This window comes from Aquarana catesbeiana, linkage group LG02, assembly GCF_042186555.1.
Source record: "Aquarana catesbeiana isolate 2022-GZ linkage group LG02, ASM4218655v1, whole genome shotgun sequence".
Classification (NCBI taxonomy): Eukaryota; Metazoa; Chordata; class Amphibia; order Anura; family Ranidae; genus Aquarana; species Aquarana catesbeiana.
The window spans coordinates 575,966,372-575,980,596 of record NC_133325.1 but is presented as its reverse complement, the minus strand read 5'-3'; the positions used below and the strand labels follow the sequence as shown (position 1 = coordinate 575,980,596).

General features: G+C 42.1%; 1 protein-coding gene across 1 annotated transcript in view; it reads left to right on the top strand.

Annotated features, from left to right (window-relative positions):
* Window positions 1-14,225, top strand: part of LOC141127593 (uromodulin-like) — a 52,324-nt gene that overhangs the window by 15,894 nt on the left and 22,205 nt on the right. Inside the window, exons 2-5 of the mRNA XM_073614199.1 lie at window positions 1,466-1,654; window positions 1,750-1,842; window positions 11,488-11,708; window positions 13,394-13,548. Of these exons, the coding sequence (XP_073470300.1) occupies window positions 1,466-1,654; window positions 1,750-1,842; window positions 11,488-11,708; window positions 13,394-13,548 (658 nt within the window). The remainder of the gene's footprint in view (window positions 1-1,465; window positions 1,655-1,749; window positions 1,843-11,487; window positions 11,709-13,393; window positions 13,549-14,225) is intronic.

Here is a 14,225-nt window from a genome sequence, read left to right as displayed (position 1 = left end):
AATTGTTTTTTATATTGTGAAAGATAATGAACAAGCTGAAGTTTGAAGCTGATTGGCTATCATGCACTACTGCACCCAAATTTGCACTCTCTAGCTTTAATAAATCAACCCCTTAGGGCTCTGTACAAAACTCCGCGTATGGGGGCAACAATTGTGGTAAAAACACGCAAATAGAATCGCGGGACGCCCGTCGCCTAAAAGAAGCTCCAGTATTTCTTTTGGGCAACAGGCATCCCGCGATTCTGTTTGCACGTTTTTACCACGTCTGTTGCCCGGGAAAATCACGCCGCGTTTGGGGTGCTATTAAAATCAACGGGCAACGCAATTCAGAACGCGGAGATGTGAACGGAGCCTTAAAGTGGTTGTAAACCCTTACAGATCACTTTTAACTACAAGTAAGGCTATAATAAGGCTTACCTGTAGCTACCGTGTATATCTCCTAAACCTGCAGCGTTTAGGAGATATCCACTGTATCAGTATGTGCCAACGTCATCGGCACATGCGCACTGAAGAAACGGACCGAGTGTGTCGTTTCTTCAGCTGATGTGCTGCTACCGGTGGCTCCTGTGTAATCGTGGCTCCGGCCAATCACAGTGCCAGAGCCCACGATACCCGGAAATAACTCCAGGAGACATCCCCGGTCAGAGCAGTGTGCCCGGACCGCTGTGGGGGCTTCGATCTAAGGTAAGTATTTCATAATGAGCTAGTATGCTATGCATAGGGCAAGTAATTATGTTTAACTGCCTGAAAGTTCTTGGGACATTGCACAATAGGGAGGAGTGGGGGGGGGGGGGGGTTGTGGGTTTCTGTTATTGTTGGTATTTAAGCAAAATGTAAATAAAAAGAATTTTCCAAGAAAAAAAAATGTATGCTTTGAATTATAACTTTACCAGGAATGTAGAATAATGTAGAATGTAATATAAAGAGCACATTCAGTGACTTCTACAGTCGCTAAAGTCTGCTGCTACTATCAGAGGTTTGTGGTGTGAGCTGAGATCGGTCTGCCTACAACAAGGAGGAGGGAGGGAGGGGAGGAGCTCTGTGTGTTGTGTGAAATCTCAAGAACAAGCAGAGAGCCGACATCATCACAGAGAAGAGAAAGGAGGGGGGCGGATCCAGACTCTTATTGTCGGGATGACACTCCAGGAAAGTTTGTACCCCTCCTACAGATAATAAACTCTATTTTAACAGTAATGGTGCATTTTTCAGAGGGCAGGAAAGATTTGTAGATACAAACAGCTCATTAGGATTAAGCAAAATAAAAGGAAACTCATACTTCTCTTTTAATACTCTGTTCAGAAGAAGTTTTTTTTTTCAACTATTTGCAAATGTTTATGGCCAGTTTTACAAATACTTTTTGCAGTTCTAAAGATATTGCAGATGTTTTTTAGTCATGTGACTTGATCTGAAAACTGACTACAAAAGCTCCTGGTTTCCTGACATCTTCTTTTTCTTCTCTTCCCAGCTCAGTACGTGAATATAACATTGTGTGACTCTTCCTCGTGTTCTGGGAGCTGTACTTCTGACAATGGATGTTCATGTAGTAGTGATCCCTTTCCGAACTGTGTCCCAACTCCAGGTATTGATTGCCCTAACCCTGTGTTATGCTGTCCAGAAGGTCTATTCTACAATACAAAGGAGTCCTGTTGCTCAAGTAAGTATTTTCATATCAGTTCAGAGTGAACTTTCTGAGTCTGACCATTTAGGATTTGTCATTTATAAGATATTTTTCTGCTTTGTCTTCTTCAGCTTTTCCTTTCTGTGAGACAAAATGTGCTACAGATGAATATTGCAACTCATTAGGAATATGTGAATGTAATACCACCGTGTACAGAAATCTGAGTAAGACTTTCTTTATTTTCTTTCCTTTGCAATGCCAATTTGGTCATTAGAGAGAATGTACAGTATGTGCTTGGTGGGCATATATTATGGGTTTTTGTCAGTGTATGCTTTGCTCTGTCATGTTTTTATTATTTTATTATATGTAGATAAATGTGTAGATTTGTCATTAGATGGCGCTCTTAGTGGATCAGTAGTTTTATTTGCTGATTAAAGTACACCAGCCATGAGAATATTATGGGGACTGACACCGGTGATCATTTTCAAAGTGCTGGTTTCTGAATCTCTGACCTGGAACAAGCATGCAGGAAATTACAACTGGAGAAAAGTCAGAGATCCTGATATCTATATCTGTTCCTAGTTACTGACTGAAGCCAAATCATCAACACGACAGACAGGAAACCGGCATTTTAATCAGGCTAGTTCAGCAATGGCAGCCCATAGAACCCTTAACTGTGGATTAGGATATCAGCCACACAGGGAGAGCATTGTTTTCAACAAGTCATGGACTTATAATGTGAGAAGGACCAGGAAAGCACAACTATTTTGTGGCACTGCAAATAATAAAGTAGAATCAGTTTATGTCATGAGAAAATATGGCTGGGCATACATTAAAACACTATTATATACTGGTAGGATTATTTACATCAAACTGCTCTTTTACATCAAAAAATTGTAGATCCCTTTACAGTCGATGACATTATCCCTAACAATGAAGTTTAGCTTGTTAAAGTGGGAATAAACTTCCATCTCTGACTATTATAAGGCTTACCTATAGGTACTGTAAATATCTCCTAAACGTGCGCCGTTTAGAAGATATCTACTGTATATGCAGCCAATGACGTCTAAAACTGGAGAGTGTAATTGCTGGTCTAGTTGTGCATAGAAACCAATCAGCTTCCAGGTTATATTGTCAAAGCCTAACTGAACAAGCTAAAGTTAGAAGCTGATTGGCTACCATGCACGGCTGCACCAGATTTTGAACTCTCCAGTTTTGGTAAATCAACCCCAGTGTATCCTAAATAATTGGCATTTAAAAAAAAATATTTGTTTTTACCTTTTTTCATTCTTGTTGAATCTCAGTGATGCTGATCTTCTGCAGCCTCTTTGCAGCCACTTTATATCTATATGCATGTACTCCAGGGATGACAGCATTTCACAGGGTGGCTTTCCTTATGGTGACAACAGTGGTCTGTGCCTTCATAATGCGTGTTGACACGCCCCTTGTAATTTCTATCAGAAGCCCATGTGACAGGGTGACAATGCAGTATCACTACTGTTGTCTCTCTATGACCAGCAGTGCCTGAACCAGGACTTTTATGGCAGGAGCACCAGGTGTTATTTAAATAAAAGCTGCAGATATGAGAAGATTAAAAATGGCTTTTGAAATTACATGAAATTTGAATAATTGGGTTTGCATCCACTTTAAAGCCAAACTCCATGCAGATGTAAAAGACACACAATAACAAGCCAGTAATGTTTAACCACTTGACGACCGCATCACGCCGATTTACGTCGGCAAGGTGGCACGGACAGGCAAAATCATGTACATATACGTGATTTGCCTTCCGGGGGGGTCCGATCGGTGCCCGAGGCGGTCGTCTTTTGTCCCACGGCGATCGGAGATGAGGGGGAGGCCATCCGTTCGTGGCCCCCCCCTCGCGATCGCCGCCGGCCAATCACATCATTCCTTTGCTGCTGTATGCTAAACAGCAGCAAAGGAAATGATGTCATCTCTCCTCGGCTCGGTAATTTCCGTTCCGGCCCGAGGAGAGAAGACAGGTATGTGAGTGCACAACACTACACACACACAGTAGAATATGCCAGGCACACAAAACACCCCGATCCCCGTTTTGCGTTTTGCCTCTGCGCCCGGCCCGGCCCAGCCCACCCAAGTGCAGTATCGATCGATCACTCACACTTACAAAACACTAAATGCATAACTGCAGCGTTCGCAGAGTAAGGCCTGATCCCTGCGATCGCTAACAGTTTTTTTGGTAGTATTTTGGTGAACTGGCAAGCACCAGCCCCAAGCAGCGTCAGATTAGCGCCAGTACCGCTAACACCCACGCACGCACCGTACACCTCCCTTAGTGGTATAGTATCTGAACGGATCAATACCTGATCCGATCAGATCTATACTGGCGTCCCCAGCAGTTTAGGGTTCCCAAAAACGCAGTGTTAGCGGGATCAGCCCAGATACCTGCTAGCACCTGCATTTTGCCCCTCCGCCCGGCCCAGCCCACCCAAGTGCAGTATCGATCGATCACTATCACTTACAAAACACTTAACGCATAACTGCAGCATTCGCAGAGTCAGGCCTGATCCCTGCGATCGCTAACAGTTTTTTTGGTAGCTTTTTATTGAACTGGCAAGCGCCAGCGGCCTAGTACACCCCGGTCGTAGTCAAACCAGCACTGCAGTAACACTTGGTGACGTGGCGAGTCCCATAAGTGCAGTTCAAGCTGGTGAGGTGGCAAGCACAAGTAGTGTCCCGCTGCCACCAAGAAGACAAACACAGGCCCGTCGTGCCCATAGTGCCCTTCCTGCTGCATTCGCCAATCCTAATTGGGAACCCACCACTTCTGCAGCGCCCGTACTTCCCCCATTCACATCCCCAACCAAATGCAGTCGGCTGCATGAGAGGCATTTTCTTTATGTCCTCCCGAGTACCCCTACCCAACGAACCCCCAAAAAAGATGTTGTGTCTGCAGCAAGCGCGTATATAGACGTGACACCCTCTATTATTGTCCCTCCTGTCCTGACAATCCTGGTCTTTGCATTGGTGAATGTTTTGAACGCTACCATACACTAGTTGAGTATTAGCGTAGGGTACAGCATTGCACAGACTAGGCACACTTTCACAGGGTCTCCCAAGATGCCATCGTATTTTGAGAGACCCGAACCTGGAACCGGTTACCGTTATAAAAGTTAGTTACAAAAAAAGTGTAAAAAAAAAAAAATATATAAAATAAAAAAAAATAGTTGTCGTTTTATTGTTCTCTCTCTCTCTCTATTCTCTCTCTCTTGTTCTGCTCTTTTTTACTGTATTCTATTCTGCAATGTTTTATTGTTATTATGTTTTATCATGTTTGCTTTTCAGGTATGCAATTTTTTATACTTTACCGTTTACTGTGCTTTATTGTTAACCATTTTTTTGTCTTCAGGTACGCCATTCACGACTTTGAATGGTTATACCAGAATGATGCCTGCAGGTTTAGGTATCATCTTGGTATCATTCTTTTCAGCCAGCGGTCGGCTTTCGTGTAAAAGCAATCCTAGTGGCTAATTAGCCTCTAGACTGCTTTTACAAGCTGTGGGAGGGAATCCCCCCCCACCGTCTTCCGTGTTTTTCTCTGGCTCTCCTGTCTCAACAGGGAACCTGAGAATGCAGCCGGTGATTCAGCCAGCTGACCATAGAGCTGATCAGAGACCAGAGTGGCTCCAAACATCTCTATGGCCTAAGAAACCGGAAGCTACGAGCATTTTATGACTTAGATTTCGCCGGATGTAAATAGCGCCATTGGGAAATTGGGGAAGCATTTTATCACACCGATCTTGGTGTGGTCAGATGCTTTGAGGGCAGAGGAGAGATCTAGGGTCTAATAGACCCCAATTTTTTCAAAAAAGAGTACCTGTCACTACCTATTGCTATCATAGGGGATATTTACATTCCCCGAGATAACAATAAAAATGATTTAAAAAAAAAAAAATGAAAGGAACAGTTTAAAAATAAGATAAAAAAGCAAAAAAATAATAAAGAAAAAAAAAAAAAAAAAAAAGCACCCCTGTCGCCCCCTGCTCTCGCACTAAGGCGAACGCAAGCGGCGGTCTGTCGTCAAACGTAAACAGCAATTGCACCATGCATGTGAGGTATCGCTGCGAAGGTCAGAGGTCAGATCGAGGGCAGTAATTTTTGCAGTAGACCTCCTCTGTAAATCTAAAGTGGTAACCTGTAAAGGCTTTTAAAGGCTTTTAAAAATGTATTTATTTTGTTGCCACTGCACGTTTGTGCGCAATTTTAAAGCATGTCATGTTTGGTATCCATGTACTCGGCCTAAGATCATCTTTTTTATTTCATCAAACATTTGGGCAATATAGTGTGTTTTAGTGCATTAAAATTTAAAAAAGTGTGTTTTTTCCCCAAAAAATGCGTTTGAAAAATTGCTGCGCAAATACTGTGTGAAAAAAAAAAATGAAACACCCACCATTTTAATCTGTAGGGCATTTGCTTTAAAAAAATATATAATGTTTGGGGGTTCAAAGTAATTTTTTTTGCAAAAAAAAATAACTTTTTCATGTAAACAATGAGTGTCAGAAAGGGCTTTGTCTTCAAGTGGTTAGAAGAGTTGGTGATGTGTGACATAAGCTTCTAAATGTTGTGCATAAAATGCCAGGACAGTTCAAAACCCCCCCAAATGACCCCATTTTGGAAAGTAGACACCCCAAGCTATTTGCTGAGAGGCATGTCGAGTTCATGGAATATTTTATATTGCGACACAAGTTGCGGGAAAGAGACAAATTTTTTTTTTTTTGCACAAAGTTGTCACTAAATGATATATTGCTCAAACATGCCATGGGAATATGTGAAATTACACCCCAAAATACATTCTGCTGCTTCTCCTGAGTACGGGGATACCACATGTGTGAGACTTTTTGGGAGCCTAGCCGCGTACGGGACCCCGAAAACCAAGCACCGCCTTCAGGCTTTCTAAGGGCGTGAATTTTTGATTTCACTCTTCACTGCCTATCACAGTTTCGGAGGCCATGGAAAGCCCAGGTGGCACAAAACCCCCCCAAATGACCCCATTTTGGAAAGTAGACACCCAAAGCTATTTGCTGAGAGGTATAGTGAGTATTTTGCAGACCTCACTTTTTGTCACAAAGTTTTGAAAATTGAAAAAAGAAAAAAAAAAAAGTTTTTTCTTGTCTTTCTTCATTTTCAAAAACAAATGAGAGCTGCAAAATACTCACCATGCCTCTCAGCAAATAGCTTGGGGTGTCTACTTTCCAAAATGGGGTCATTTGGGGGGGTTTTGTGCCACCTGGGCATTCCATGGCCTCCGAAACTGTGATAGGCAGTGAAGAGTGAAATCAAAAATTTTCACCCTTAGAAATCCTGAAGGCGGTGCTTGGTTTTCGGGGCCCTGTACGCAGCTAGGCTCCCAAAAAGTCCCACACATGTGGTATCCCCATACTCAGGAGAAGCAGCTAAATGTATTTTGGGGTGCAATTCCACATATGCCCATGGCCTGTGTGAGCAATATATCATTTAGTGACAACTTTGTGCAAAAAAAAAAAAAAGTGTCACTTTCCCGCAACTTGTGTCAAAATATAAAATATTCCATGGACTCAATATGCCTCTCGGCAAATAGCTTGGGGTGTCTACTTTCCAAAATGGGGTCATTTGGGGGGGTTTTGTGCCACCTGGGCATTCCATGGCCTCCGAAACTGTGATAGGCAGTGAAGAGTGAAATCAAAAATTTACACCCTTAGAAATCCTGAAGGCGGTGCTTGGTTTTCGGGGCCCCGTAAGCGGCTAAGCTCCCAAAAAGTCCCACACATGTGGTATCCCCATACTCAGGAGAAGCAGCTGAATGTATTTTGGGGTGTAATTCCACATAGGCCCATGGCCTGTGTGAGCAATATATCATTTAGTGACAACTTTTTGTAAATATTTTTTTTTTGTCATTATTCAATCACTTGGAACAAAAAAAATAAATATTCAATGGGTTCAACATGCCTCTCAGCAATTTCCTTGGGGTGTCTACTTTCCAAAATGGGGTCATTTGTGGGGGTTTTGTACTGCCCTGCCATTTTAGCACCTCAAGAAATTACATAGGCAGTCATAAACTAAAAGCTGTGTAAATAACAGAAAATGTACCCTAGTTTGTAGACGCTATAACTTTTGCGCAAACCAATAAATATATGCTTATTGACATTTTTTTTACCAAAGACATGTGGCCGAATACATTTTGGCCTAAATGTATGACTAAAATTTAGTTTATTGGATTTTTTTTATAACAAAAAGTAGAAAATATAATTTTTTTTCAAAATTTTCGGTCTTTTTCCGTTTATAGCGCAAAAAATTAAAACTACAGAGGTGATCAAATACCATCAAAATAAAGCTCTATTTGTGGGAAGAAAAGGACGCAAATTTCGTTTGGGTACAGCATTGCATGACCGCGCAATTAGCAGTTAAAGCGACGCAGTGCCAAATTGGAAAAAGACCTCTGGTCCTTAGGCAGCATAATGGTCCGGGGCTCAAGTGGTTAATAACCACTTCAGGACCGGCATATTTTACCCCATTAATTACCAAGTTTTCAGGCTTGTGATACTTTGACTGACAATTACTCAGTTATGCAACACTGTACCCAAATTAATTTTATATCATATTTTTGAGACCGATACTGGGGGATTCAAAATAGCCCTAATGACACATTTCTGACAGTATTTTCCTTAGGAACTACTTGCGCCAAATTCAGGTAAGTATTTGCGTCGGTGTCGGTAACATTACCAATTTCTGCTTCAAATTCAGGTAGTTCTTACTATCGGCATTTTAAGAACCTGTTGCTATGGCAGTGACCAATTCCTAGAGAATGACCGCCAGTTCTAAAATGAGGAAACTGGCGGTAATTAGGACCAACTCTACAGAGGCACACCAGTACCATAGTCGGTGGGGCCTGTGCTATGAAACTTTCATGTATGTGACAACTTCCTGCACAGAGTTGTATCCTCAGTCTTGTTTATCCCAAAGCTAAATGTAAACAGGAATATAGGTGATGTCATTACCTCAATATTTGGGAAATGAATTGTCACTGGGTGGGCAGAACCTGAGGAAGTAGCTTTTCAGTTCCCCATCAGGCTCCACCCACCTCTACTACAAAAATCCTCAGCCATGCGCCTGTCAGTGTGATGGGGGAAGGAGGGAGGGAAGGAAGGAGGGAGGGAAGGAAGGAGGGAGGGAGGGAAGGAAGGAGGGAGGGAAGGAAGAGGGAAGGAGGGAGGGAAGGAAGAAGTAGGGAAGGAGGGAGTGAAGGAGGCAGTGAGGGAGGGAAGGAGGGAAGGAAGGAGCGAGGGAAGGAGGGAGTGAGGGAGGGAAGGAAGAGGGAGGGAAGGAAGAGGGAGGGAAGGAGGGAGGGAAGGAAGGAAGGAAGGAAGGAAGGAAGGAAGGAAGGAAGGAAGGAGGGGGGAAGGAGGGAGGGAAGGAACAGGAAGGGAAGGAAGAGGGAAGGAAGAAGTAGGGAGGGAAGGAAGAAGTAGGGAAGGAAGGAGGGAGGGAAGGAAGAGGGAGGGAAAGAGGGAGGGAGGGAAGGAAGAGGGAAGGAAGAAGTAGGGAGGGAAGAAAGAAGTAGGGAAGGAAGGAGGGAGGGAAGGAAGAGGGAGGGAAGGAGGGAGGGAAAGAGGGAGGGAGGGAAGGAAGAGGGAGGGAAGGAGGGAGGGAAAAAGGAGGGAGGGAAAGAGGGAGGGAGGGAGGGAAAGAGGGAGGGAAGAAGGGAAGGAAGGAGGGAGGGAAGGAGGGAAGGGGGGAAGGAAGAGGGAGGGAAGGAAGGAGGGAAGGAAGGAAGGAGGGACGGAAGTTGGGCACGCACTGAGGAAGGAATGTCCAGTGTGAACGCTCCTTCCTCAGTGCAGACACTGACAGATTCTGTCTGTGTCATATACACGAATTGAGCACAAGCACCAACACCTTTGGTGCTACATCCCAACAGAATTCTAGAGAGTGTCTACGACAGCTCTTGAAAAAAAAAAAGTTTACCTGTCTTTTTTGTTTTAAAACATAGCCAATGCAAAATGGACACCCCGAAATTACCCAGTTTTGGAAAGTAGACACCCCCAAGGTGATCTAATTTTTGCTACAATTTTTTGCAATTGAAGAAACATGCCAGTATTGAGGGGGTTAAAATATGACACTTGGTATTGTACTAGGTACATTAAATTTACAGCTAATACAGACGGGGGTTAGGAGGTGAAGGGGTTAATGTACAGATGTGCAGGACAAGGAAGGTGAGGGGTTAACAAACAGATCAGATCAGAGACAGGATGGGGCTGACATATACTGTAGAGGTTAATGAAATGTGTATATTTATTATTGCTAATTATTATTACTGTGTGATGATGTAATCCTTACATGTATTATTTACATGCAAGCAATATAAGAACATGAATATGACTTAGTATCGGCCTCCTTTTATTCCCTGTATAGGAGAGGTCAGATAGGAGAGGGAAATGCAGCACAAGGAGCCAATCAGTTGTTTTGCAGGGAAAGGAACATGTTTAGCCTATTTTCCATTATTGCTACCTGAAAGTCGCACAATTTTGATGTGACTTGAAGCAATGCCTGTGTATTCTTAAGGTTTATGGACCTCAAGTCGCATCAAAGTCGGACCAAAGTAGTGCAGAGACTACTTTGAAGTCGCACAGATATAAACAGTACTCATTGGAAATCATGGGAAACGACTTGTCATGTGACTTTGCAGTCCCAAGTCGCAGGACAAGTTGCACAAGTGAAAACGGAGCCTAAATAGAGTAGAGAGCAGAGCGACAGAGAGATGATCCCATGAGTCTACTTTTTCTTTCATTGTCCAATCACAGATTGGTGGAATGACAGGACCTGTAAGTGAACTATAGTAGAGAAAATTTGGGTCTCCTGCTCTACCAAACAAGTCTGTACTGTGTGACAGAGCTGTGAAAATCTCAAAAAACTGGATGGACAGTAGGGATGAGCTTGCATTTATTTGAAATTGGGTTCAAATAAAAATGGGTTAAATATTTTACCAGTGTTGAATAGAAAGTTGGCGTTGAGTCCAATTGAACTCTCGCTATTTATTACTATAATGTTGTCAGTCTGCATATACCTTACAGTAATAAACAAGGGGCTCATTTACTTTTTTTAGCAAATAAGTGCTGCATCAAGGGTTAAAATACACTGTGCTGTGTGCCCATAGGAGAGTTGGAACGCGGCTCTCTCACACAAAGCAGTGGTCTGTCTCTCCAGTAGTCTGACATCTCTTCTCCCAGAACACGGTTTATATAAATAGTGCCACTCGGGGAGACAGAATGCAGTTGATTGGAGCAGTGAGGGGGGGGGGGCACTGGAGAGCCGTGTATTGTGTGAGAGAACTGAGGTCTGACTCTCCTAGGTGCGACCAGTACACGATATTTACCTCTAGCTGTAACAATTTGAAAGAAAAAAGGAGCCCCGTCTGATCGGATCGCTCATCATATTTGAGGCAGCTGGGGTTATATAGTAAATACTTCTACATGACTATTTGCTGTACTCATATCTGTACTTTCCATTTACACCATATGTCAAGATGTGTACTCTGGTAACATTGAAATTATTGTGTTTTCATACACGGATAATACATTTCTTGTTTGATAAAAAATTTATTAAAATAGAAAAAAAAAGGAAAGAGATCCCCATATCTATTATTGTATATACAGCCTGGCTGCATCACAGTAACAGATTACAAGGGTTCAGTTGGGCTTTTTCTGTTTATTAGGGCACTGGGCCATATGGCTGAAAGTGTCTGTAAGTAGTAGTGACTAGTAAGATGAAGATCAATGTAGATCTATAAAAGAACAGTTTTTGTATACATTGCCCACTGATTGATTTATATTTCTTCTTTTACTGAACTTTCCCAGAACTTTCTGATTTCCACCCTACGGTCATCTGTGACAACACTACAATTACAGTCACAGTCAGTAAATGTGAACTACAAGCACTTGGTCTCGACTCTTCCACAATGCATCTGAGGAACTCATCAATAGGATGCTATTTCCCATATCCAGACTCCATCAATGGGATGAAAGTGACTTCTCTCCAGACCAAAGCAGAATCCAATTGGTGTGGAAACACAGTGACGGTAGCATACTATTGATTTATTTATTCATTAGTTTTAGCAACTCCTGTGTTAGATTTGTGTGTATCCCTTACTTTTCTGGAAAAAGTGACCATCAGCAATCTATTTCACTTTTTTCAAAAGATATGCTAAAGCCCAACTCCAGCCGAATATTTTTCATTTCATCTAGGATAAGAGATAGAAGAAGAGATAGGGGACTCTGTCAGCTTTTTTTTGAGAGAGAGATTTTTTTCTTCCCTCACTCCCTGTCATCAATTAAAACAGAAACCTGGACTGGTGACAATATGGAACTTCTGAAAAATGTTTTATCAATGTGTTTACCTTCCTGTCGATAGACAGTGAGAGAAGACCTTCTCATTGGGTCACTGTGGTAGGCTTTAAGGGATAATTGCACTTTTTTTGTACAGTTATTCTTGAAATGCAAGTCCGCTCTCCTCCAGAAAGCCCCCTAAGTTTTCCATTTACCAATCTATGATTCATGGAGAATTGGAGATTACATGTTTGGGGTCACTGGGTGCTACACGGTTCTTTACAAAAACTCTCCCGGCCAGGCCATACATGCACAGTAGACTTCCCATTTAGCCTAGGTCCACTCCAGTGCAGCTGCAGCATGATGAGTTTTTCAGTGCAACATTGCGTGTTTTTGATGCATTTTTTCACGCTGATGCATTTTTTAATTTCTTTTGTAGGAAGAGGAGGTTGGATTTTATACACAAAATTTTGCCAAAAACGCACTAAGGCTAGGTTCAAATTTATGCATGTAAGGCTGGTGCTTTTTTAAGTGTTTTTGTGGTGCATTTTTCATGCGTTTTTCTATGTGTTTTCATACTTACTGCATTTTTGGTAGGATAAGATTGGTTGTTAAACACAAAACCCTACCGAAAGCAATTTAAAAACACATATATGTTTTTGATGCGGTTCCATTAAAATCTATGAAACCAAACCAAGAAAACTTCCTGCATCTTTCCAAAAAACACATTGCAGGAAACTGCAAAAATGTGTTTGGGACTCATAGGGAAAAAATGTTAAATGGATTTTAGTGTGTTTGTGCAGATCTGAAAATGCACAGTTTGTAATTAACTTGTTAATTATTTCCTTTTCATTTACCCCTATAACGTGCTGCTATAACGTGCTGCTCCTATATATAAATTACAAATTCAATAGTTTTCACCTGCGCGGTTGGTGGTTTAAACCATTTACAATATAAAAATGCATGTACATGCAGTTTACATGCGCTCCCATTGAAGTCTATCGGGCAAAAAACTGCACAAAAGAAGTGCCTGTGCCTTTTCCAAAATGCGCTTCAGCTGCGCTGTACCAGGCAGCATAGAGGATAATGTACAGTGCAGCATGACAATAAATACAGGAGAAATTGTATGTGAATCGGGGGGGGGGGGGGGGGGTGAATATAGGGAGTGTTCACATTTGCGAATGCACTCACATTGCGATTATATGCGAGAACCCCAGCGGGTGTTCCCAGGATTAGCTGTGAGAGGCAACCCTATTGAAATCAATGGGAGGTTGCTGCCTCTCGCAGCTAATCACAGCCGCTGACATGTAAGTGATCTGCTCTGGACGCAGGCTGCCTCCTTATTGCTATGGGAAGCCTGTGGATTGTTAGGCATTAAGTAACCCGTCTATATGTTAAAGCTGTTTTTCCACTGCTAATTATTGGCCTCTATCCACAGGACGATGACTCCAATATCAATATTTCCAACACCGTTTACATTGGAATCCTGGATAAACCCATCATCACAACAAATAATATCAGCTTTAACTTTACCTGTGGATATACACGGAATATGCAAACAAGTCTAAAACTGCCTGGAAATATTACACAACAGTAAGAAAAAATATAAGACATAGAGAGTTGTTCGTGTAATATACAATCATATTTGTTCTTTCTCCTTCACTAACCTCTCATTTCCATTAACTATGATGTTTATAGTAATTAAACATAAATGCTATGTACACGCAGAACTGAATTTTGTGAATCTAAGATGTCTTCCATATCCATATTTTGTACCTAATGGTGTTAAAGCAGACCTTAGATATTTTTTTTAGTCATGTTCAAGTGAATGCTAAGTAATAATTAAGTGTAACTTATCAATGGATCCACCACAGAGATCACAGTTTTCACTCTGACAATGCTTTCATCTGCTTTTCTCTCCAGAATGCCGGCACACCTCTGTTCAGGCATCACCCAGGGTCATCACTTGCACTTCTTGCGCTGAGATGCTAGCTCTGGGATCATGCAACTTTACTGAAAAATTATAATTGTGTCATAATAAGCAGAGGACTTCTGGTTGAGGTTAGGGGGCTTTGCAGGATCAACAGAAAATAAAGACATGATCATAATTGAAAGCTAAAGGATAATCAAAGCAGAAGGTCAGACACATTAAGCTGGCCAAACACTGACCAAAATGTGTTCGCTTCAGCAGGGACCAGCTCAGTTTTGATCAGTGTGTGGCCATCCCTGTTCAACAGAAGTTGATGTGTAAGTTCATATTTACAGAAAAA